The sequence below is a fragment of the Eutrigla gurnardus genome, assembly GCF_963514095.1.
Source record: "Eutrigla gurnardus genome assembly, chromosome: 9".
Lineage (NCBI taxonomy): Eukaryota > Metazoa > Chordata > Actinopteri > Perciformes > Triglidae > Eutrigla > Eutrigla gurnardus.
This window is the reverse complement of record NC_139923.1, coordinates 8,589,765-8,615,724: the sequence shown is the minus strand read 5'-3', so window position 1 is coordinate 8,615,724 and position 25,960 is coordinate 8,589,765. Positions and strand designations below refer to the sequence as shown.

The window sequence follows — 25,960 nt, the reverse complement described above, 5'->3', positions numbered from 1 at the left end:
GTTCAAATATTTCAAAGCAATATAATACAGAACAATGAGCACCAGCCACTGGATGGATGTCTATACACATGGCAGCCTATACACATCTATATGTACAGATGAGTAAGGTTAGGCTGCCGCCATGTGGCGAAATGGGGAACTATTAGTGTCCATAAAGTAACTTTATATATATACATAAATTACCATGGTATATAAACAATAATATTGGCGTTAGTACAGAATAAAAAGAGCATATATGTACAACAGAAAAACAACGGATAAACCCCTTTCTCCACCCACTTCCCCAAACGAAGTGGAACGCGTGCAGCACAGTTTTCATCAAGGGATCTGATCTTGACACTAAACCTGACCTCTGATCCAGCAGTAAAACAGATAATACATTAGACTTCCAAGTGTCCTGGTGGAAGACTCGTCCAGAGTACGTTATTTGATTTATTTACGGTGGACATTCAAGGTGAGGGAGAGAATATGTCTGATATGAAGGGGCATTGTTCAGGAAGAAGGGATGATTTTAAAAGCTTTGCTTGAGTCTACATAAGAAAATCAGAAGACCAGAAGGTCATGAGTTTGAGTTTGAGCAGCCATGACATTTGAATCACGCAGTGAAATTAGTCAAGGCCCTGCAAAATGGATAAACTTTGAAGAGCTGGTCGATGAACGAAGGCGTAGGTTTTTGAGGGAAAGATCTTTATTTATAGAAAGGAAAACACAAAATCCAGGCGACAATTCAAAATAGAATTTGAGTGACTATGAAACAAGGCCCGTGGTCGAGAGGCTGTTTGAGAGGCTGCGATAATTGGCTGCTTACTTTCTTGGAATTTCTGTTTTGTAATGTGCATCAACTTCAGAGTCCATTCCCACTTTGGACGACGTCAAAGATGAAAACTTCTCAATTAGACCCACAACTTTAACAACCTCTGTTCCCACAGGGATGGTTACTTTTCTCCACCTTTGAGAGCCTCTCATCTGTTTTTGTCACCAAATTGTTTTTGCTTTTTGGCACAAGCTCCACTATCCAGTGTTAGCATGTTAAGGGAAGGGAATGTGGTGCCCAACCAAGTTAGTTTAGTTTCGTTTGATTTTTTTAAAGTATATGTTTATTATCTTTACCTTGATGTAGTAATTTAACCATTTCACGTCAAACAGTACCTGGACTTGGATATTGTGACTCAAAATCTGGAAACAATTTTGAAACAACATGGTGCCACTGTATCTATCACCCTGTTACTTTAATTATGGGGCTCAATGGAATTTGCTTTTGTTTTTTATGGCTGGTACTGGTCGTTTTTGGAGGGAAGCCACTGTCACAAGCCAATCCTTATGAAGCAGGATATTTCGTCAGATTGAAACGTGTTGTGAATTTCTATGTTTTTTCAAATACATTTTGAGTCGGACTGAAGATACAGGCACAAACAGCAGCGACGGCAGGGATTGCTGTACTATATATTTGTATGTGTGTGCTTTTGTGTTTTTGTTTTGTTCTTTTAAGTAAATATACAGAACAGGCTTATTGATGATGCATTTATGAGGGAATGGATAAAAGCTGAAAAAGACATCGACCGTGGGCCACTTTTCATGTCAACACAGGAAGCAGATGAGTCGGCCTTCGGATTTTTACATCATTATTAAAAGAAATTCATGCGTTATGGTGGTCAAAAGTCAAGATAACGGTGACCATGAATCGATCGATGGCTGGTTTTCACAGCTACGAAGAGGAGCTACTGTTAATTTGGGATGAATGTACATTCAGTTGAGATGATGAAATGTGAAGCAGCCTCCTTCCTGAAGCTGTCCTCCTCCTCCTCCTCCTCCTCCTCCTCCTCCTACATTCATGTCATAAAACTGACCTCAGCTATCCACCTCTGATTTATGAGAGTTGCAGGTTTAAAAAAAAAAAAAGAAGCATAAATCTGGTAAGGTCTATCAACATCTGCCTTGATTTTTCACCCCTTTTATCTAAAGAATTTAGATAAAAGAAGAATTTAAAGGGGTGCTGACTGAGCAGTACAGCATTATCACAACTTCCCCAAGCTCTCAAATAAGGGGTGTAGAGATACTTTCTTGTTAAAACCCCTGTAATGACGGCCTAATTGTCACATCTCAAGGTGTTGTATGTCATCTTCCCCCGTTTCCTTTTCCCTCTCATCTTCACTGATGAGGCAAAGATGAGAAGAACATATCAGCAGTCAACTGAAAAGACACTGTGACAAAAAGTTTTATATTAATAAATGATAATCCATGTTCTTTTATTTGAGGAGAAACCCTTCATCTGCAGCATCTTCTATCTGCAGTTCACAATATACCAAATATTAACTCTGATGAATCAAAATTCAGAGGAAACCAAGAAACCTTGAAACATTTTTTTTTTTTCTTGTTGCATTTTCCCCCTTTGAAATGATCCAGATTGATCCGTGTTTGTCTCCCTTTGCTAGCATTACATTCTGGCATTCGGAGGCATCATCGCGGTCCCGCTGATCCTGGCTGAGCCGCTCTGCATCAAAGACAACAACGTTGCCAAGAGCCAGCTGATCTCCACCATCTTCTTCGTGTCGGGATTATGTACGCTGCTGCAGACGGCCGTCGGTACCCGGTAACTCCACCTTACTGCAAGCACATGCAGCATACCTCTGAGAACAACTTCTGGCAATGAGGACAAGCAATTATTTCAATTTCAATGTTATGGGGCTGAGCTGATAGCTCACTGGTAGAGTTGTCCTCACTGCAGTGGCCCTGGGTTCGAATCCGCTCACTGGCCGTTTCTGCATGCCCTCCCTCCCCCCTCTTCACTCTCAAGCTGCCCTCTCTCTCAATAAAAGGCCTTAACAATTACTTTAAATTTCAATGTTATGGAGATTACATGCTGGACGTACACGGCCTGTTTACAATGGCCCTGTGACGCTTAACAGACTTCATGGCGCTGCTGAGCTCTGCAGCAGCCTGCAGCTCAGCTAATGCACAGACTTGTGTGGTGGATCATGTGGACTGAAGCAGTGTTTCAGTCTCTACATGACAAGAACAGTGGAAATAAGAGTTACCCTTCAGGACACGTACTGAAAACATTTTTCCTTAAAGCATTGTGATCTCCAAGGTTCACTCGCTGTAATTCATGGCTCTCCTTTCATAAGACAGATGTGAAATCCAAGGAGCCGTTTAGCACATTGATACAACAATACTTCTGAAAACTAATCAATCTCCAGGCAACTGCCTCCCACACATGCTGTACAGTACGGGGCCGAAGCAATGAACCTGAGGGGATTGCTAATGCTTTTGTTTGAGTTCTCCGCCTCCACATGTGGACAAAAGCTTAACAGGACAAAAGTGGAATCTGGCAAACACTTTGACATTGAATAATAAGTAAGTTCTAAGAAAAGGGCCCATGAGGATTAAACCATGAACAAATATAGATGATTGTGCATACAAATACCAACACTGCTTTCATGCAAAGCCACCGTAAAAACACATGTTTTCATTCGGGCTGAGCAATGCTGAGCACATTTTCATTTTCACTGGATAGATTTACCTCTTCAGTTTTTTTGACATAATTAAAATAAAAAAACAATATCCCTGATCTGCTGACATGTTAAGCCCAACACTTGGAAGTGGTGACAAGCACTACTGTCGGGGATCAGAAATCTCTGTATGATGTTGGTCTGAGACAGTTTCTGAAACTGTTTTTAAGTTAATAAATAATGCAAAGGTTTAGAGCTGGTCTGAATGCAGGTCCCTCATGTAGCACCATTAGTGAAATCCTGGCTGAGGTCATATTTTAAAGTCATTAAGATTTGTCATGGGAGTTAAGCACGTGAATCCTGAGCAGACTCCAGGTCTGTGAGTAAAGCAATATTCTCAGCTCTCCTCGTAATGTTGCTTTAAAACCGATCTGAGTCACCCTGGGCCACAGAGACCTGACACATCCTTTGTTAACCCCTGACCATTAACCCCGTCATCTCGCTGACTTGCAGGTTACCGATCCTCCAGGGGGGGACGTTCAGTTTCATCACCCCGACCCTGGCCATTCTCGCTCTGCCCAAGTGGCAGTGTCCGGCTCCCAAAACCTCCGTGATGCTGTCCATGCAGCTGCAGAACAGCACAAGCCCGCTGCAGATGGAAAACCCCGACGAGGTGTGGATGTCACGAATGCGTGAGGTATGTGAAAAATTCCCTCCAGAGAATCCAATCTGTTACAGAGGAAATGATGGAGACACTGTTTCCTTGTCACGCCAAACACAAACAAACACACACACACACACACACACACACAAGTAGACATGACTCCACTACAGCGTCACATAGCAAGTAGTTGTGCTGCTATTTTCTAGGCCAGTCTGACCTTCTGATTCTGATTTTCTTTCGAAGAATCACAGACAGGAAGGCTCCAGACTTAACTTGTGTCACCATGGTCTCAAAAAGTTATTTCAACCATCTCGATGTCAGTATAGAAGTCAGGAACTCTAAATGTTTACTTTGTTCTTGTCATCTATGGTGGTTGTTTGCATAAAAGCACAAAAACATGATTAGGATATAAATTACTATATTTTTATTTAAAAACTGGCATTAGTAGATCTAATTATGAGTTGCTTAGAGCTTATTTTAGAGAGTTAAACAGACCACAATTGCCCCTCTTCTATCTATTTTACATTGCAGTCAAAACATATTTTTCAAATGTGACCTGCAAGAAGACGATTGGTCGATCAGCTGAAAACCAGCCAGCTGGTTCTTAGGTGCATTTGCATTGTATAGAAAACCTTTAAGACTTGATTGCAGTAAATATGTTTTATTGATCTCTTATCATAAACAGACAGTCATGAAGACAATAATAATTTTTACCTTATATTGCTAATTAAAGTGTATGTTTTGTAATGTAATAATTGTGTCAGTTAAACATCAACAATAACCCACAGACTGTGTAAAAAAAGGCCATAGATAGGGAATTCAGGTAAATCATTACTCAAACACCTGCAATTATTAACTACATATACAAAATGATGGTAAAACATGACCCAAAAATGGGACATTTGGGGTAAAAACTGCAAATTTGGTTGAAAGACCCTAAAATTGTGTTCAAATGCTAACATGTTTTGCTGAATAAGTGGGGATCGAAAAGGCCAAATTTCTAAGAAAATCCTTGGAAGTGTGAAGTAAAGTAAAACATTTCAGATACATTCAGACGAAATCCCCAAACCCTTTGATTTTTAAGTTGTTCCATATTTTCTCTCTTTTTTTTTTACTAAGATCTTGCAGTTATCTTGTAATCTTATCATGCTTATGACTCACACATCCACAAAACATGCCTCCACAAAATTTCACATGGCAATCATTTCTACTGTTTTTTTCTCTGAACTGTGTCCCCCTTCCCTGGCCGTCCACAGATCCAGGGAGCCATCCTTGTGTCTTCTCTGCTCCAGGTAGTCCTGGGTTTTTCCGGCCTCGTGGGTCTGGTGCTGAAATACATCGGCCCGCTGGCCATCGCTCCCACCATCAACCTCATCGGCCTGTCGCTGTTCATTGAAGCCGGGAAGAAGTCTGGAGGTCACTGGGGAATAGCTGCTCTGTGAGTTGATGGTGTTTCATTTCATCGGCTGTCGCTCTAAAGACACATATAAGTTATAAGTTACGGACATACATGTGGTCCCGTCACGATAACTCGTTATGTTGGGTGATATTCTCCCCCAGGAATAACTGCAATAAACAATATTATTTTCATTTTAAGAGAATTATATTCCACTGATATGATAACTGCCAAGTAATGCAAGTACTCCTTTTAAGAGAGCAATGAACTATTCCCTCTTAAGAATAATCAGACATTGTAATTCAAGTGTGAATAAATCTTCAAATATCTCAAATTAATCAAATAAAACCACAGAACCAAAACAATACATACAATGGATTATTTGGCTGTTAAAAAAAGGGTGCAATGCCCAAGTCCAAAAATTGTATGATAATTAACCAACATAAGCACTTCAATTCCTCTCGGAACTTCACTGACGGGATAATCTTCATTCCACCATTTGGTGTTTTTATGACGTCCTCAGTCCAAGCCTTAAATCCCCCACATGTGTGTGAGATCTGGGGAGAGTGAGGGCCGTATAGCATATGATTCACATCATTCTCATCAAACGGTGGAGGAACACATACCCAGTATGGAAGCATCTATCTTTGTATGATCTCTCAACTTTCCTGTATTTCTCATCTTTCTATGAGGCCGTTTGTAAGATTACATGTAGAAATAGAGATAAGATGTAGGGCTAAGTGGGGAAATAATTACATTACCAGAAACAGACGTCTAATCTAATTATTGTGCTTCCCTGCAGTGAAATGTCTGTATTCATTCAATATCTAAAGTCTGTTTTCCACGCACTGTTTCTTAATCAAAGTAGCCATGTCCACAATTTAGATCTGTCTAATCTCGACGTCGGCTATCACGGCTCACTGCCCCACATTAAAGCTGCACGATGCACCTCTGCTCCCGACCTGTCCAACAACATCTGCAGTCATTTACTCAAGTCGTTACATAGATCGATGCTTGTGGGTTTTAAAAGGTCGGGCACATTCACCTCTTGGTGCTGTGTATGATGGTAATCAATCATATATCCTTCTTAGCTCTAGTACTCATGAAGGGATTTTTTGACGACAGATGTGTGATTTTTGTAATGCTTATAAAAGCCAACCTATAGATGACTCCATCTGCTGTTGGTGAAATCTATTCAGGGATCCCACACCACGCCTGCGTGGATGTTTTCCCTGATTAATAGTCAAGTCAAGTTTATTTCTATAGCATATTTCATATGACAGTCGTAGACTCAATGTGCTGCAGGAAAGCAGAAAAAAAAAAAAGGCTGTTAAATCGGCTGTGATGGCGGCAGACTCAGTTCATTGAGCCCATTCCAAATACATGCTGCCCCACATTCACACCTGGCAGCAGGCAAAGGGGCTTTTCTACAGTCCTGTCTCTACCTCATGTCATTATTTATAAAATAGTCAATTTCCCACAATGACTTATTCATCAAAGAACGCAAATACATAGGAAGCGAGAAAGTGCTTCATAAACTTCTGTCAGTCAATGGAATTTAATTTCCCCACTTGGGTCCTGATGAGGATGATGATGACGCAGGATGGAAATCACCAGAACTGTCCAATCAACACGTTACCTGTCAGAGTGTATTATTTCATGTTTACCCCTCTTAGTTCGTTTGTGAAAATTGGGTGTGAAAACATCCTGAGGTTCTTCCAGTTAAATTATCTGCAGCCTCAGTCCACCATAGAAGAAGAATATACTCTCTTCCTCATTCTCTCAGCACTGAATTTCACATTAGCAGGAATTTAGCACAACTTGGAAGTGAAAGCACTGCTGTGCATATAAATATGAATATGCAACAAAAATATTCTGTCCCTAAAATAATCATTTTGAACATACAGTACACATGATATACCCTAATATCATTGATATCATAGTAAATACAATAAGGGAGGGGCTTTATATAGAAAACAATTTTATAGTTTTCAAAAGGTCGCACGTGAGCTGGTACTGAGCAATAATAATTTAAACCACAATAAGTATGATGTAGGCATTCTTTCTGTGTAAAATGACAGTTTTCACTGGCTCTGACCTCTAACCGTGATGTTTGGAGGCACCTCATGCTTGAGCAGAATATAACTAATAGCTGTGAGCAAGGGTCAAGCATTTGGGGAGGCAACTGTGAGTGATGTTGTATTTCCTTTCTTGCCTTTTTTTTTTCTCCCACAGCACGGTCTGTCTGATCCTTCTGTTCTCTCAGTATCTCAGCAAAGTTGATGTTCCCATGATTGCGTACAAGGATAAGAAGTGGAAGGTTTTCCAGTATCCCCTCTTCAAGCTCTTCTCTGTGAGTTGCCATTGCCAACGTTTTCTAGGTCTCACACGTTCTGCCGATCTTCTGTCGTGGAAAAGAACATTACATTCTCATTAAATTAAATGTATGACCCTTAAAACTGGTTTAGAACACCCATGCCTTGCTTCAAACAATGCATTTTAATGACATAATGCAAATAATCATCCACTATGAAGCCAAAGTCAGTGACAATGTGGATATTTAAATCTCATCTAATCTCCTTTAAATCACCAGGCATACCGAATATAACCAAACTTGAAATCTGCTCCAATTAGGTCGGATAGACAATTTTCCATTTTATGTAAGTTTTATGGACATTAAAGAAGTCTAAGTCTAGGTAGTGTGCTATATACTGTAATATTTCTATACTCCAAACAAGTGCAACTAGTAAAAGTATATCCCACTCACTTACACAACTGTTTTTTAAGAGGTGGTTAAATAATAGTCCAACTGACCCACCAAATCAGAATGAACAAAAACAACTTGTTTGAAAGAAAATAGTCCGTCAGAGGAAGTAAGTTGGTGTGGCCTTATATGTGGATGCTACAGTAGGTAACATCCTTATGTCCAGGCCGGAGTAGTCCGTTTGTAGAGCTGAAAACATGGCAACAAGAAATAACATTTTAGAAGCAGTATAATAATGATCTTGCTTATCTTGAGAGATAAGTACAAAGAAACGGCAGGAAAAATATGTTATTCTTTTGCAGGTTGAGGACCTTTTTCTTGAGTAAATACAACCCCCTTCAAAGTCTTTCTTGAGATGATTTCTGAGCCCTTCAAATATAATAATCTTTTGACTACAGTTATTAGCTGTCAGGCAGGGATCGCCTCTGGTGATGGGCCAACACAGAGAATGTGTTTTAAACCTGTATTTATCTAAGGATGGAGGTTTTTTTTTTTGTCGAGCATAAACAGTTCTTTTCAACATCCGGCGTGCTTCACATTACACGCAGTTACATTCCTGCACAACCGACCGGTCGCTGTCAATCAGAACTCAGCAGAAACATTGTGCTGCTCTGTGTGTAAAGTAAATTCACATTGTGACGAGAGATCAATATATGAGGATTATTACAAACGAACCCTTTTCCCGTCAACTCTCTCTGTTCAGCAACAGTCAAAGTAAGGCAGTCACCCGGTTGGTTGGTCACACTTTGCAGCTCCTGGATGTGAATTTGGAAGAACGGTTAGAACCATGGTGAGATAAGATGATGTACACATTAATAACATGCAGACTCAAGAAATAAAAGAATCTGAAAAACTGAATACAGTAGCTCCTCCAGAGAGCTAAATGCCGGTGAATCACTTTGGCTTCAGGGTTGGAATGCATTATGTACTGCAGCTCTCAATATTTTTGGCAGAATGAGTCACATCTTGTGAAAAGCTTTAAAAAACAACAAAACCCCCCATAATGTATTTTTAGTGATTCAAGATGCTCATCAGTATTTATTGTCCATCATCAAATGAAGTCGTACAAAGAATACAAAGTGGAGTGTTTTATCATAAAGGGACAAAGCCAGGGATTATAGCAGTTTATTATTTAGAAAGAGCTTGTCAACTGGGTGGGGTTAGCTGACACCTGTGCACGGTGTCTTGCTAAGTCCTATTCATCATTAAGTGGTCATATAATGGATGACATGTTCTGGCTTGTGGATGTATACGTTATAGTTTATATATGAGAAATGAAGGAAATATAAACTTGTTTCTCTGTCTTCAAGCTACTGTTTGACTTTCCTCATATGCTAAAACCATTCATGTGCCCAACTTCTGCAATCAGAAGTCCCATGAAGGCAAAATTGCAAAACATGATCATCTTCCTGAAACGATGCACTAAAGGAGGTCCTTTTCAAAAACCTACGCTCCACATGATTCTCACCCAATAGCTGTGAGTTCAGGGGTGACCAATGAACTGGTTTTAAAACCGGTTAGTCCAGCATTGGGGTGTTTGAAAAGTCAGCTTTGTGAGGCTGCATGTGGTTGAGTTTAATATTGAAAAAGAATGTCAGTAATGATTTTTGTTGACTTAACTTTAAGGTTCAATGTATTGAGACACTCTGTATCTCATGACAATATCCAGGCTTTGTTCGGGATGTGCGGCGCCTGGCTGGTCTGCTTCTTACTCACCATCTTTGACGTCTTTCCTTCAAAATCCGACGAGTACGGCTTCTCAGCCAGGACCGACATCAGCCTGGATGCTGTGAGAAACTCCCCTTGGATCCATGTGCCCTACCCAGGTACCTGCACACTTATCTTAGCTTAGCTTAGCCAGGGTTGCCAACTCTTACGCTCCTGGCATGACACTCACTCTCATGCCTCAATCTCACACTTGTTGTGACAGTGTGAGATTGATCGTGGAAGCGTGAGTCTTGGCAACCCTGGCTTAGCTAACTTAGCTTAAACTAACTAACTGTCAATGTTGCTGTTCTGTCGATCATCCTTTTCTGAGAACTGTGATTCCTACAGTTGATTCTACCTATCTGCCAGCCTCTCCTTGACTTTAGCTTTGACAAACATCCAAACCAAATGCAAAAGTCAGACATTCTGCACCCTTACTGACTTTTGCACAACTGTTCTTTAATGATCCACCAGAAGGCTGCTGGAACTCTAAATGATCAGCAATTGCTTTATTTACTTAAGTGTATTTCCTGATAATTTAGAGTCTAAAATGTTATGATGGTGATGATCTATTAATTGTCATGATCACCTCCTGCCAGTCAGCTCATGTCAACACGTGTTCCTTACTTTCAAGGAACATTTGAACACATGCTCCTTAGTTTCAAGGAGCATGTGCCACCTAACTCAACTGAAAGAAATCAAAACAACATTTCTCACTGTCCCACGTGAGATAAAGAGCACAGACACAACAGAGAAGACAATAAACAATGAAGTGCACAACATATAATACATGCACCAATACCAAAAATAAACAAAATATAGTAGAAAAAAAAGTCTAGTGGTTGTAGTGCACAAACGCAGTAGGCCTAGGTGGTATCAGCTGCATGGTTGCTTTGCGAGTGAGACATGTGGTATATATCTTTCAAGGAGGGGAGTGGAGCACCAATGATCCTCCCAGCCATGTTCACTACACGCTGCAAGGCTTTTCTGTTGAGGTCAGTGCTGTCCGGTTCTATTGAGTCCTGTTGAGGCAGGATGCTCTCAATGGTTCCCAATATGTGCACATGATGGGTGGGGGAGCTCTCGCTAATAAAATTCAACAGCTTTTGGACTTATTTTCAAAACGAATCATTTTATCAGTTGTTTTTCATCTTGTCACAGTGATCTAAATAAGTCTTGCATCATCTTCTTTGTTCTGACAAATATTAAATTAATATCACTGTCAAAACAATCTATTGATTTGTGATCTTCTGAATAGTTTTTATGTCAGTTTCCATATTCATAAATGTTAATGACGAATTCAGTTTTATGACCTTTTGATTATTTTCACCTGCTATTCCAGAAGATGCGTTTCCTCAGAAACTGCAGTTCAAATTTAGCCGGAAAACTATCGTTAATGATAACAGGAACAACTGTGCAAACCAAACAAATAAAAAAATACCTTTTATATGACACCAGGAACAACCCATCCCTGTTAACTTTTTGTGAGCACATCGACATATTCATTGTGCATAAATGGATGTGGAGTAAGCATATTTACAATAACATTAAAATTTATAAATATGCGTGAACCGAATGGCCTTCCAACGTTCATGACATCTAGTAAGAGGGTTTTTTATTAATGTGAACCTGTGTATTTTGATTACTGCTGCAGCTGGAGTACATGCATGTTTTTGCTTGTCTTTGAAAGGTTGTGGATTTAATCCATAAATCAGGAATATGATACAGTATCATATGTATGACATAAACCTCAGGTGTTGACACAATTTATGAGTTTTCAAGTTCATTTTTAATGTTAACTCGTTTGACACGTCAGCCTGTTGATTCCTGTCGTAAAGAATATGCTGGTGTGGAAGTGATGAAAAACGCATTTATACTTTAGTTTATGTTGGAATAACATGGATTATTGTTTCTGCAGAGACATGCATACAAAAATAACATTGAAGAAAAACATCAGCATGTCAGTATTACACAATACACATCCTTCAACACAACTACACAAGGTTGGGAGATTTACCATAAAGGGACAATGCACCACCTTTTATTCATAGTCAGTGCTGGCTGAAAAAAAATAGAACTTTATCCCAACCTCGGGATGCGTAAAGGGGCAGTATGGAGCCTGCAGGCCACGCCCGAGCCCGACGCATTACAACTTATTTTGTTTAGCAGGGATGCAATAGATAGATCAATAGCAAGCAATAGATCCTCAGTGGCAATTTATGTATTAAAAAAAAGTTTTTACACTTAGCTAAGGTTGAATGGTTTAACTAATCCCAAATGAATACAGATTTGAATTGGGACACAGCACTAACTTTGGTTATACAAGGACGGAATGGCTTATGGCAACAGCCCTAGTACCCCATATACCTGCAGTGCCCCTCACAGGATGCCCCAGGGACACGGTAGCCTTCTTCAAGTCCACTCCTCTCCTTCTCCACAAAACACATGCAGACTGGATCAGCAAACACCCATGCCCCCTCCGACAGACTTTCAAGGGTAAAGAGCTGGTCCGCTGTTCCACGGCCAGGACGGAATCCACATTGTTCCTCCTGTATCCGAAGTTCGATAATCGGCCGGAGCCTCTTCTCCAGCACCCTGGAGTAAACGTTCCTGGGGAGGCTGAGCAGTGTGATACCCTAATAATCGGAGGACAATCTCCGTTTTCCCCTTTTTGAAAATAGGAACCACCACCCAGGTCTGCCACTGCACTGGCACTGTCCCTGAACCCCACGCAACAATGAAGAGGCGTGTCGACCAAGACATCCCAATAATGTCCAGAGCCCTCAGCATCTCAGGGCAAATCTCATTCACTCCACTGAGGGGGTGGATGCGATTTATACTCATCCCTGCAGTTCCATAACTGGATTATAGATTGACTCACATTAATTAGTCAAAGAAGTGAACATGGCACTTTGGTTCACATAGTCACACACTCTTGACTATTTCATATACGTCAAATATGGGACGTTCAATCAATTTGTCAAATACATTGTTGAAGTATTTTGGCAGAATTTTCCCTATCTATATGTATGGAAACTAAAATATGCCTTCTCTGTACACATAGGTCAGTGGGGTGCTCCCACAGTGAGTGTGTCTTCAGTGTTGGGTATGACAGCAGGCGTCTTGGCATCAACTATGGAATCAATCGGTGATTATTACGCTTGTGCTCGCTTGTCCGGTGCCCCTCCTCCACCAACACACGCCATAAACCGAGGTATCGCAGTGGAGGGCATCGGCTGCATCCTTGCTGCGCTGTGGGGAACTGGGAACGGCACCACCTCCTACAGCCAGAACATCGCTGCACTCGGCATTACCAAGGTACGCATCATAATAGTCTTATGTGTTTTAGGCCTCTTTAACTCTTGCTATTTGACATTTTAGCAAACAATTGGAAACTTAATTTGGACAAGCACATTAGCATCTATCTGGAGTCATGTTTCTGCCAATCGATGAATATTCCACACTCTGTACCAGCCAGTTGCTGACTTTGGCCGATGAGTAAAACAAAATACCTGCTGTCAATCACTTTTCCTTAAAGTTAAGGAAATGTGCTTAAGTACATTGAAAAGACAAATCAACGCCATTTAAGCAAAGTGACAAAATCCATCTCATTGTTTTCAATTACCAAAACAATATCGACCCTTCAGGCTCCTTCATGTGGCTCAAGTTGTGCTGCACATTACAGTGATAATTGAAAGACTATGGAATTGTGCAAACTTATTTGGCAACTAATTTAAACTCCTGCGACCCAGATGTGGGTCAGATTTCAGGCTATCAGCTCTTGTTTACTGGAAACAGCTGCCTTCTGCTGCTGGAAATGGGGTTGATGAGAGCACCGAGTTAACCATAAAGGAAATATTTTGTTAATCCAAAACAATTACTTAAAAGAGCCTTAAAAGCCTTTGTAAATTGTTTAAAAGAATTGTTAGGGTTTGTGCCCAGGAATGTTGTCTTCCACATTTTCACGTGTCTGCTTGTGAGTAAGACCAACTTTGTAGCAAATAGAATTTAAGTAATTAGCTGAAAGCAAAACATAGACTGTTCTATAAAACTGTATACAATCCATATAGTTCCTGCACGGATCTTATGCTACAGCTGAATGTTTTATGGCCTCTGCAGGCTTGACTTGAGCCTTCTCCTTCTGGCACGCCATTCTCTGTTGATGCCTACTTCAACCTCAAAACCACTGCAGATTGATAGTGTCCTTGTTATGACTTCTACCTTCTTTGCAGCATTTTTACCCCAACACAGTGTCCTGATAAAATACAACTAATGAGAATGATGGATTAACCTATCTTGTAAACATGAGGTAACTTGACTCTGTGCTCATTTTTTGCCAGGTTGGCAGTAGACTGGTCCTCCAAACGACCGGCCTTCTGATGATCGTCCTGGGGATCTTTGGGAAGTTTGGAGCCGTTTTTATCACCATCCCAGACCCAGTCATTGGAGGAATGTTCCTTGTTATGTTTGGAATGATCGCAGCAGTGGGAATATCCAACCTCCAGGTAAACACATGTTATAGGATATATTTAAATTTTTGTGAAATACTTGCCTGTGAATATGATATCATGAAAGGTAAGAATGGAAGGCGTAGATCTGGTGTGCGCTGCCTTTGTCATGGTTGAAAGTCATAAAGTTTGCTGTCTTGTTTTGGACTAAGGAGCTAAGGAGAACAACATGTTCTGCCTCTTTTTGCAAAGTAAAACCTCAGAAAAATGTTCCCTTTTCCGAAAAAAATCATGCCGCTTTTTCACCAAGTGAAATGAACGTGCACAAATAAGGTATCTAGGAGCTACAGTATAGTGTAGTATAGTATATACAAAAAATATTGTTGCAATGACAAGATTTCATATTTCATTTTTTCCAAAAGACCTCTTTTGGAACATACATTAGAGCTTAAAGCCCGTAGAACAAAAGTCTGTGTCATCTGCCCCAAGTACACCATCACGTTTCTTTATACTTTAATGAATAAGTCAGAGCACATTCTAGACAGGGCTGTCCCCAGGCTTGCCTGATTTGACCTGTCATGAGCAAACAAATATGAAACATGGGGAAAAAAATATCTTATTTGAGGTTCCAGATTATTTCTAATCACATTTTAGCAAAGTTCCAAAACACAGATGGTAGCCAGCTGAGGCATAACAACAAGGTAAAGTCTCTCTCTCTCTCTCTCTCTCTCTCTCTCTCTCTCTAGTATGTGGATCTTAACTCATCCCGTAACCTACTCATCCTCGGCTTCTCTACCTTCAGCGGTCTTGTTTTACCTACCTGGTTTAACTCCAATCCTGGCATCATTGACACAGGTACATGCTCGCACACATGCACACACGCACACACACACACACACACACACGCACACACACATTTTATGTGTCTCCACTGACTTGATGTGCCCCCTTACTAAAAAATCTAAACACATTTTCCTTTCCACCAACACATTTCCTCAGGCAGTCAGCTGTCTGGTGATCACGTAGCCTACCAAAAGGTCCAGACTGGAACAGGCCTGATCCGATCAGTCCTGAATACCTACATAATATTATAATGGGCTCAACACTGGTCATGCCACCCTTACTCACATATTCGCTCACTCTTTTCTCATGTTATTTGTTGGTGTACTTTTATTTAGTGTAAAACATTTTTTGACAGTCCTTTTTGCTTGATGCTTAGAAATACATCACTGTCTTCATTGATCCTGGAAACGCAAAGATATAATTGGTGTGTAAGAAATGTGCCACAAACAGGGCTGTAAACTAACTTTTTGGCTCACCTGCCAAGGGGACCGGTAGATGAAAGAATCTACCGGCCAAGTACATTTTTTACCGGCCAAATAATAAATTGCCTCTTTTTGTTGCATATACATGTTTCACTACTTTTCATTGAGATAACAGTATTATAGAGCAGTACATGCTTAAAAAGAGGCCAAAGTACTATTTAGAAATACATTTTAATATTATTAATTGAATTTCATTCATTTCATCTCAAACATTGCAAATTGAAAACTTGTGCAGTGCAAAACTGTGACAAAGGAAACACTCATTAATTACTCATCAGAACTGAGACAGAGAGAGAGAGAGAGAGAGAGAAGTAGTGCAGATATACCGTTGAAATACGCATATTTGTTTATCTACTCTTCACATTTATTAAATGTATTTTCTCTTCCTGTTTCCCAGTGCGAGTTGAGATACACAAATATGATCGCATTTGTTAATCTTGGTATTTTATTTTGAAAATTGCTTTTATTTTGAAAATTGACCAGATTGTTTTGTGTTTCTTTGTGTGATTTACTGCCAGAATTGACACGTTCGCTCGCGGCACGCGCAAAAAATAGAGCAGACGCCGAAACGATCGCTTCATGGCGCGGGACGGCCGCGCCTATTTGCGGCGCTTCCGCGGCCGGTGTGAATCACACTCACTGCGCCAAACTTTTAAAGAGCGGTGACGGGCACGCTACGTTGCTTCGGGGGAACTATTTTCTACAGCAGTGACGGGGGAGCTACTTCAGTGTGACACACAACAAATCACCGGTTTAGCTTGACGTTTGCTACCGTCATAATTTATCAGTTTACAGCTACTACAATGTTTTGTTATATCATGCATAATTTATTGCAAGAGCACGACCATCGGGCCAAACATTTACCCGCCCCAGTGGCATGTATCCCTCCAAAATTAAGTCGCCAGGGGAATATTTTAGTCGCATTTGGCGAGTGGCAACCGCTAGTTTACAGCCCTGGCCACAAACGAGCTGTAAATCCGTATCAAAGGGGCAATGTGGTCCTCTGACAAGGAGTGGGAGGCTGTACGCTCACACTGCTCCACTTACAGATTACCCTTGAAAAGATAGCAGTGGTTCTGCCAGCCTAAGCTTCTAAAGCCAAGGTGTTCCCAAATCCTACAGGCCCAGATGGCAAAAACTTGGTTACCTTTAGTGTTTAGCCTAGATTTGATAGTGGCAAGGAGCATTTTATATGTTCAGACCCTGAACGTTGCATATCTTTTAATCATTTGAACCCATTGGTTTGTCAGACCACCTGGCATCAATGCATATTTTAATAAGCTTAATGCTCAACTAGACCCCTGCCCCAGTTGTAGCTTTGCCTTTACACATTTTAAAACTCCCGATCTTGATTCAGTACACCTTTTTTGTTATCGCTTTGGGGTGCAAGGCCGAGGGTAGCATATTCATTTAAAGTTGAGTAATACTGTCAGTCCCTTTGTGAGTGCGACTGTAGGGGCAATCCATCAGGCTTGTCTTGATTACACATTAGCTACCAAGGGAAACTACCGTGACAGCACCAGTGGTGAGTGGACAGTTAGTGAGTGCCAAAAAGGGAAGTTGATTATTTAACAAAACAACACCACTGTTGAAAATACACCAAGGACATCAAGATCACATATTTTTTAAACCAGCCCACAATTTTTTTTAAATGTTTCATGTAATGTTATAGCTTTTTTCTGCTTACTGTGGCATCATTAAAGATAAAATACTAATTGACTTTTATGAATTATTTAATCTAGTCTCAGTCTATATTGCAAACAATTCTTGATTTTTGGAGCAAAATATTGACGTCTATGCTGTTGAATAGCCAGTGGATTATGCTACTTCATCAGCGTCAGAGGAAACCAGTAGGGAACTGGGAGAACCAGACTGTTTGGACCAAAAGTGGTGAAAAAAAAGAAGGAAATTCTACATTTTACACTTCTACACGCACTCATACATGTACAGACATATGCAACAGGTAGAACCCAATTACACTAATCCAGCCATGAAGCATTAATCCAACACATGAAATGAGACCATCCAGAGATACAGACACAAGTCTGATCATCAGAGCTCTTAGAACCAATCAGAGATCAATCACAGGCTATCAGCTGATGATTCCCTTTTGGTGACACATTGTTCTGGCGCGGGGAGTCTTCGTGGCCACCTCCGATGAAGCGCCATCAAAAGAGCAATCCGTAAGATTAAACGGCTCCTCTCTGCAGACGTAATACCTTGATCCCATGAGTCATGTGATGCGAGTGTCTCCCAGGAAAGTGCTAATCCAGAGTTCAACACTGGGCATGAGGGTTTGTCTGGGTCTGTCAGGTCTAGGCTGCTTACCTTCCAATCCTCTTGGCTAATCCTAATGTCACTGGCTGTAATCTGCCTGGCTCCGATAAAGCACTCTTTCCCCTGAGTATTTTCTCCAGCCTCAACACTCAGTTGATAGCGCCACACAAGAGGAGGCCTGTCGATGCTCTTTGTAAACACACTGCTGCTCATCCAGACGTCTTTAGATGTACAGGCTGTGGGATTTAAGTCCAACTCAGTGGGTGACTTGAACTTTTGACTGCTTCCTCTTTGGACAAGAAATCTATGTGTGTGTGCACGCACGCGCGTATGTGCGTGTGTGTGTGTGTGTGTGTGTGTGTGTGTGTATTGGCATGGTTTCTTTGATCAAGACTATGTTTTTTCTAAACTACGTCACACTGTTTGCCATTCTTCTTCAAACTTCATTAGGCAATTTACACATGACCTGACAAAGATATGGATTGGAACTTTGCCTGAAAAAGAGAAAATCAATTAATTTCATACTTTTTATTTGGAGCCTATCAGACCCCCACCCCACTCCACCCTCATGTATAAACCACATGTTGCCACATGAAAGGCTAGCCCTGACTCAGGAAATTAGGGTTGTCATGGTGGTTTAGTGATGTCAGAGACTGCCCCTCAGCCACTAAACACGCTTTTAGAAGTCCAAATACATTTCTTCTTCTATGTTCTTACCTATAGCACTTTGATCATAGCACTGTTGTTCTTAAGGTATGTTTGCTGAACTGCTACTACTTTACTCAGACGAGGACCTAATACTTGTTTCTATTTAAGCTCTTACTTTATCGGCAATGATATGTTGTGGTTTCTTTCTTTTGACAAATGTATTTATTGTAAGTCGCTTTGGACAAAAGTGTCTGCTAAATGACCTAAATGTAAATGTATTACATTTAATGTTTGGTCTTTTTATTAGCTGTACCAACCTGAACTTTGTTTTTAAAGGTATAATATGCAGCGTGTTCCAAAAAAGAAGGTGTTTAATAATAACTTTTTACCCACTGGAAGTGTGTGATGCGATCTGTAACTATCTCATTATTTGTATGTTTTCGGGATGTTTCTGGGCATCAGCCTGTGAGTCCAACGTGGGTTTGTAACTTCCAGGCAAATGTCTGGTTGCTACATGTTAATTTGTTGCGATCGATATTCAAAACACACTCAAGTTCAACAGAACTGCAACAGGATCAGGAACGTTTCAGAGCAATAGGTGTTTGAGTTTAAAGAGTAACCATGTTAACTGGAACATGTGGCCGCTCATAGGACACTATACTGTATATATATATAGTTTACTCACTAATAGCACATGAATCAGGATTTGTTCAGCCTGCATTCTTGATCTTTGACATGACCTTAGCTTGTCATTGGATGTGATGTGGGGATTTGCAGAAATGTAATTCTCCTCCTCTACTCTTTTTCATAGAAAATCAAGAGTTCTTCCTGATCACTCAGTGAGAAAATAAGACTTTCTGCACTGAATGAACTGATTCTTTATCTCCCTACTATTTTAAAAAGCTGTGTTTGCACTTAACATTTACTTCATGAATATGGCATCTTCAAGCTCGGGTGGGTAATGTATTTTAGAAAACATTTGTTGTTATATTTGTTGAATTATCTTTTCATGATGACAGCAATCGAGAAATGAAATGCTTTGACTTAAAAAAAAAAGACAATTTAAGGCTGCAAACAGCCCAGTGACAAACTTGCCCCTTGTGCATGTTCGGGGTACAGGCAGCATGCGGGTCAACATGGCAGTGCATTTCTTTCACCATTGGACACTGCACAACGAGTTCCAAGGTATTTAGTGCGTGGAGTCCCTGCCGCTAGAAATTACACATTTTTACCACTTCCTGTGTCCACTGACACTTCCACAATACACACACTAGTTATACACCAGATGCCATGTAAATTTCATAAAACCAGATAACATCTTTCTGTCACAAGACCTACTCCCTGTTGTCAGTAGGTGATGTTATGATTATAACTTAACATGTAGGCTACAGGCCTTCATTCCTATCTAGCATGTTCCTGTGTCATGACGAAACATTCAAATTGCATGCCTTGCAACAGCAACGCCATTCCATAAAAAACCCAAAAGTTTCTCAATTTACCATTGGGATGATCTTGAGATTCTGCAGACAAAAAAAAAAGAGACTGTATTGTGACTGAATTGGGGTATTGTCGGATGACCATGACCATGGTGAAAGACGGGGTTGTGAATTTTTGTGCATCTTAAAGTCCTCAGAAGTCTTTGTAAAATGGAAATGAGCACACACAAACCAACATGGCTTACTTCCTGTTGGGCCATAAAGATGAGAGCAATGATTCCACAAAATGTTGTGTCAGTGGAACTTTATCCAAACCCTAGAATGCGTTTGGGATGCTATGGAGCCAGATACACACCCCAGCTCAATTATTACAGAACTTTGGGATCTTTGTAGAGTTCAGAAACGTGCACCAAATTTGAAATATTTCTGTGCATCCTTAGCCCCTCAAAAATGCAATTGTGTACAGCAAAGAAACTATACATCTCTACAAAAACAATAGGTTCATCACACTTTCAGTGCCAAGGATCGTAATCCTGTCTAATGATTTCATCCTATACCTGTCTGCCTACCTGCCTGCCTGTGCACACACTGCCCATACACTCATTTCATGTTACTGGAGTCTTCCACAAGCTGCTGGCTTGACAGCCGTGAAAATAGTTATGCTTTTTGTTTATATTTGTAATGATCATTTTTGGGGAATTGGGGCTGCACGGTGGTGTAGTGGGTAGCACTGTCGCCTCACAGCGAGAGGATCCCGGGTTTGATTCCCGGGTGGGCCCGGGCTCCTTCTGTGTGGAGTTTGCAGGTTCTCCCCGTGTAAGTGTTGGTTCTCTCTGGGTTCTCCGGCTTCCTCCCAAAGACGTGCAGGATGGGGATAGGTTGATTGATGACTCTAAATTGCCTGTAGGTGTGAATGTGAGCGTGAATGGTTGTTTGTCTCTATATGTTGGCCCTGCGATGGACTGGCGACCTGTCCAGGGTGTACCCTGCCTTCGCCCAATGACAGCTGGGATCGGCTCCAGCCCCCCGTGACCCTGAATACAGGATAAGCGGTGGATGGATGGATGGATGGATGGATGGATTTTTGGGGAATTGACTTTGAAGTTCTAAAGTGCTGCTAGCCGAGTTGGCAACACTGGTGTGTTTTATTTTGCCAGCTAGTTAATCTTTACTGGTTTCTACAATGTTACCTACTCAGGCTTTAAGACATGTTGCATACATTCAAGTTTGTACAAAAAGTCTTGTGCCTACCGATATGCTTCTGATTATGAAAATGTCATTTTGGTCATGTGGAGGGAATTCATATTCAGAGCATATAATTAGTTCAAGACAGGAACCAGGTTTGAGATCCGTCCAACAGATGTATCAGAGCTTGACTGTGTGTGGATTAGCCGTTAGACGGTCCTACAGGATTTACTCAGTCCCAGTGACTGTTGGTATGAAGGAGCTCGTATTTCTTTCAGTTTTATGAGCCATAACCTGATCTATTGCCCTCCCACGCGAAGGTCAGAACAGAGAGCAAAGAGCACTTGCCTACTAGATTTATAGTTTTTTTATTTTTTTTTTTTTTTACAAGCACTCACTGTTTAACAAATGTAATTTATTTTTGTTCTTCTCTATCTGAAGGAATAAAAGAGCTGGACCAAGTGATCGTAGTGCTTTTCACCACACACATGTTCATTGGAGGATTCTTTGGGTTTATCCTGGACAACACCATTCCAGGTATGAAATAATTGTTGTATTAATAATTAGAAGTTATCAAACACGCATTACAATCACCATCAACAACAATGTGTCTTTTCTTTTTCAGGCACGAACACAGAGCGGGGCATCAAAAGCTGGCAAGAGCAGGTGCAACAGGAAAGCAAAAACGTTTGTGACAAGTCGTGCTACGATATCCCGTATTGCAACGCTGTGTTTAAAAGGTTTCGATGTTTCCAGTACCTGCCCTTCCTCCCGTCCTACAAGAACAACCAGCAGGGGACATCGTAGTGCTGAAGTTTTAATGTACAGGGCAGCACTGATGCTGGCCTCTGAGCCTTATAAAACCAAACAGTAGTTGAGGTTCTGTTGTCAACACTGTGGCCCTTTAATAGTTGATTTAAACATTTTATTGAATTTCTACAACAAAGTTGAGGTCAGACTACGGATTCTCTTTAAAGTTAGAATTCAACAAAAACAAAAACATGATGTCTTGATCAATAAAACATCTGTAGTGCCTTAACAAGCAATGAGCAGCATGATGCACTTAGGAGGATTAGGCCTCCTAAGTGCATTTAGGAGGACAGTCTTCATGCAGTCCTCATGAAGAGCTTGCAAAGACTTTAGACACTTATTTCTTTTTTTGTGAAAGAGACATTTTTCAGGATAAAATGGCTTTTTTTCAAACATTTATTTGGTGTGCAAATCTTTTTAAGACTTTCAGCATGCACACAATCTTTGCTTTACCCATGTTTCAGTCATCTATTTTTAACTACTGATACACTGTTCCAATTCAAAGTCAGGTGTTAAGACTATTAGTATGCAAATAATGTGTCATGAAGCTGCACAGACTGTTCAGGTGTTAGGAATGTGTAGTAACCCGTACGTTTCCAGCAGGATCATTACTACCTCATCAAGAACAGTAACTTCCAGAAAATATAATCAATGGAATGGTATATTATGTGATGTCTGTTTTTATTAACATTTCATTATTAATTAATGCTTTATACATTTCATTTTGTGTTTTGTCACTGTATAGAAGTACATTTTTTAAATTTTTAATTGTTATGCTTTTGCATTTAAGAATGCAATATATATAAATGCACAATTTTACTAATTTTTGTATTATAATTTTCAATCAGTCATAAATTGAGACAGGTTGTTTTTGAATACATTGTAAAGTTAATATAGACATTCATTCGGGTTCGACTTATTTCTCAAAATTGTGTGCGTGTGTATTCTTTTCTTAAATCGCACTAGAGCTGTGAAGTTAAAAATCAAATGTTATATTTTAAAGAGATCTTTGAGCATGACATTGAGGGAATTTGTGCCCAGTGAATTCCATGGTACATACTAGGGATGTCCCGATCCGATATTTGGATCGGATCGGCCGCCGATATTAGCAAAAAATGCATATCAATATCGGATCGGCCTGCACGGGAAAATCCCGATCCAGACTCCCGATCCAGTTTTTTTTTCAAAACTCCGTCCGTGTTTTCCAGCGCACCGATGTAGGTAATCCATTCCAGTTTTTTTAGTTTTTCCCCAGAGTCCGGTCCGCGTTTTCCAGCACACCTAGCGCACACCTCGCGACCTGTCCAGTATCCACTAAACAACAACAAGACGGACTTGTGTGCATGTCCAGTGTTTCCCCTATCATTGTACAGGCCATAAAATCAATACGCCCAAAATAAGCCACCTATCAATTCATTCATAAATCATTAATCATTTACATTAGGAGCGCCTCCGCGCAGCACAGTAGACGCAAGACGCGCAGCCACAACAATCCTCGCCGCGCACTCCTGCTACGTTCTTCTTCGTGTACTTTACGCGCTTGGTGTTGTTCTGATGCCGTTCCGCCTCGTTAAACCACCACGATGTCGCTTTCTACTTTGAAAACACGGAAAGTTGACACTGTATTTTGATAAGCTGTTGCACTCTTCAGACTCGTGGTGTGAGCGGAACCGGACCGGTACCGGAACCGAACCGGCTTCCGCGCTGCCTGCTAGCACAGATCCGCTCGTGCGCACATGCGCTGATGCAGGTCGATTGTTGTCGATAAATATATGCACTCCTTCAAAACAGCATCAAGCCATATTGTGTGTGTAGTATTAGGACGTAATGACGTGTGTACGGGCTAAAGCCCGTTTGGGCTGGAGCAGTGTGAATGCAAAGCAAGGGACTCCCTGTGGGGGGAGGATTGTTTTTGATAAGCTGTGGAACTCTGAGTTAACCTATTTCTACCTGAACTTCTATTAACTATTAAGCTGTTGAGAAAACCTATAACTTATATTTTAGTTGATAAAATAAGACAATACATGCACTCATGTCGTTCCCTATTAAGAATAAACAGGTCCAGCTTCTCATTACCAATCATTGTGGATTATTCAAACTAACCTATTTAAGTTGGCTAGTTGTTCTTAAGAGTAAAACCCTTTTTAACATGAGTCTGACAACAAAATAAGTAAATATCTTTAATCTTTAATACATGCTTGGATCGGCCGGTATCGGTATCGGCCGATACTAAAAGCTAAAATATCGGTATCGGATCGGAAGTGCAAAAAGCTGGATCGGGACATCCCTAGTACATACAAGCTAATTTAGCCAATGCTATATGGTATATCACAGAAAACACCCATAGAACATTTATTCAGGTGTTCTCCTCCACACCCACCATCCCTTGGGTCTTAGTAAATGAGCTTGTTGATAGATTCATTGTGAAAATTACAAATATTATTGATGCCATCGCGCCCACTAAGCTGAAAGTGGTCCCTGGCCAAAAAAGGTCTCCATGGAGAAATGCCACGTTGGTAAGAACAGAAAAAAGAGACTGTGGTGGAAAACAAATCTCCAGTCATTATGATATCTATAAAGAGAGACTTAGAATCTACAACTTGGAACTGAGAAATGCAAGACAATCCTTCTTCTTTGACATCACAGCCTAAAACAATAATAACACGCAAACCTTTTTTGCTACTGTCGACAGGCTAACAAACCCTCCTGTGTCAGTAGCGCCTGAACTGCTTTCCACCAGGGCCTGCAATGACTTTGCCTCCTTCTCGGACAAAAATCAGAAAATAAGGCTGTAAGCAGGCAGCGCCATTAAACCTTGGAAGACATCATACAACATGAAATCCTTCTCCTGCTGCCTTGATATTCTGCCAACAGGCCTTCTCAAAAATGCATCACACTGCATGACCCCAGATCTTTTACAGATTGTAAACACGTCTCTTCTGTTAGGTGTCTTCCCACAGGCCTTGAAAAACTGCTGTTATCAAGCCTCTCAAGAACAATTTAGACACTTCACTAATGAACATTATAGACCAATATTAAACCTCCCATTTCTGAGTAAACTCATCGAGAAAGCAGTAAGGATTTAGACCACACCTCAGCACCGAGACGGCTCTTGTTAAGGTCTTCAATGACATCCATTCAAACACAGACAATGGTAGAATTTCAGTCTTAGTATTACATTTCAATGATGCAATTAAAGCAGTTGATCACAACATACTCCAAGACCATCTGGAAAACAGGGTGGGACTTTCTGGCACAGTATTAAAGGTCCCATATTATCAAAAACACGTTTTCTCTGCTCTACACCTATAAACTGGTCCTCCCTGAGCCTGCCAACTCTCAGAATGAGGAAAACAAGCGACTCCTGCATGGTCTCTGCAGCCCTCCCACTGGTAAAACAGCACTCCTACAGGCTGTTCAGATTCAGCTCTGTTGTTACCTAACGAAAGGAGCCATTTGCATTGGCCGACCTCCTCTGCGCGATGATATGCGATAAGGGGTATTCATCACGGAGGCGTCAATTCGGTGTGTCCTGCGGTGAGATAGCAGTGAGATAGCAGTGTTTCACAATGTCGTCGCTCAGAGCTAGACATGCAGATTTCTCTATTGTTGGTTGTACAAATCATCATAAATGCTAATATTCTGTTCCAGCTACAGAAGAACAGAAGAGACTGTGGTTGCATTTCATTTTCAATGACAATGTGCCGGTTATACTTCGTGTGAGCTTGTATGTGTGTTAACCACTTCACATCGGACTGCTTCAGTAACGAGGGTCAGTCAGAGCTGGATTTGCCTCGACACTGACCCTAAAAGGATCTGACCCAACCATACGGGACCCAGCAACTTCACTA

At 40.8% G+C, this 25,960-nt stretch overlaps 2 protein-coding genes across 2 annotated transcripts in view; one reads left to right on the top strand and one right to left on the bottom strand.

The window, feature by feature from the left end:
* Positions 1-22,915, top strand: part of LOC311018109 (solute carrier family 23 member 2) — a 33,532-nt gene extending 10,617 nt beyond the window's left edge. The window contains exons 3-12 of the mRNA XM_084016887.1: positions 2,433-2,590; positions 3,963-4,146; positions 5,370-5,551; positions 7,745-7,862; positions 9,943-10,099; positions 13,045-13,298; positions 14,321-14,485; positions 15,175-15,283; positions 21,741-21,836; positions 21,925-22,915. Coding sequence (XP_083873013.1) covers positions 2,433-2,590; positions 3,963-4,146; positions 5,370-5,551; positions 7,745-7,862; positions 9,943-10,099; positions 13,045-13,298; positions 14,321-14,485; positions 15,175-15,283; positions 21,741-21,836; positions 21,925-22,106 — 1,605 coding nt within the window. The 3' untranslated portion in view covers positions 22,107-22,915. The remainder of the gene's footprint in view (positions 1-2,432; positions 2,591-3,962; positions 4,147-5,369; positions 5,552-7,744; positions 7,863-9,942; positions 10,100-13,044; positions 13,299-14,320; positions 14,486-15,174; positions 15,284-21,740; positions 21,837-21,924) is intronic.
* cav1 (caveolin 1) overlaps positions 1-25,960 on the bottom strand; it is a 481,528-nt gene that overhangs the window by 307,347 nt on the left and 148,221 nt on the right. The gene's annotated exons all lie outside the window — the stretch shown is intronic.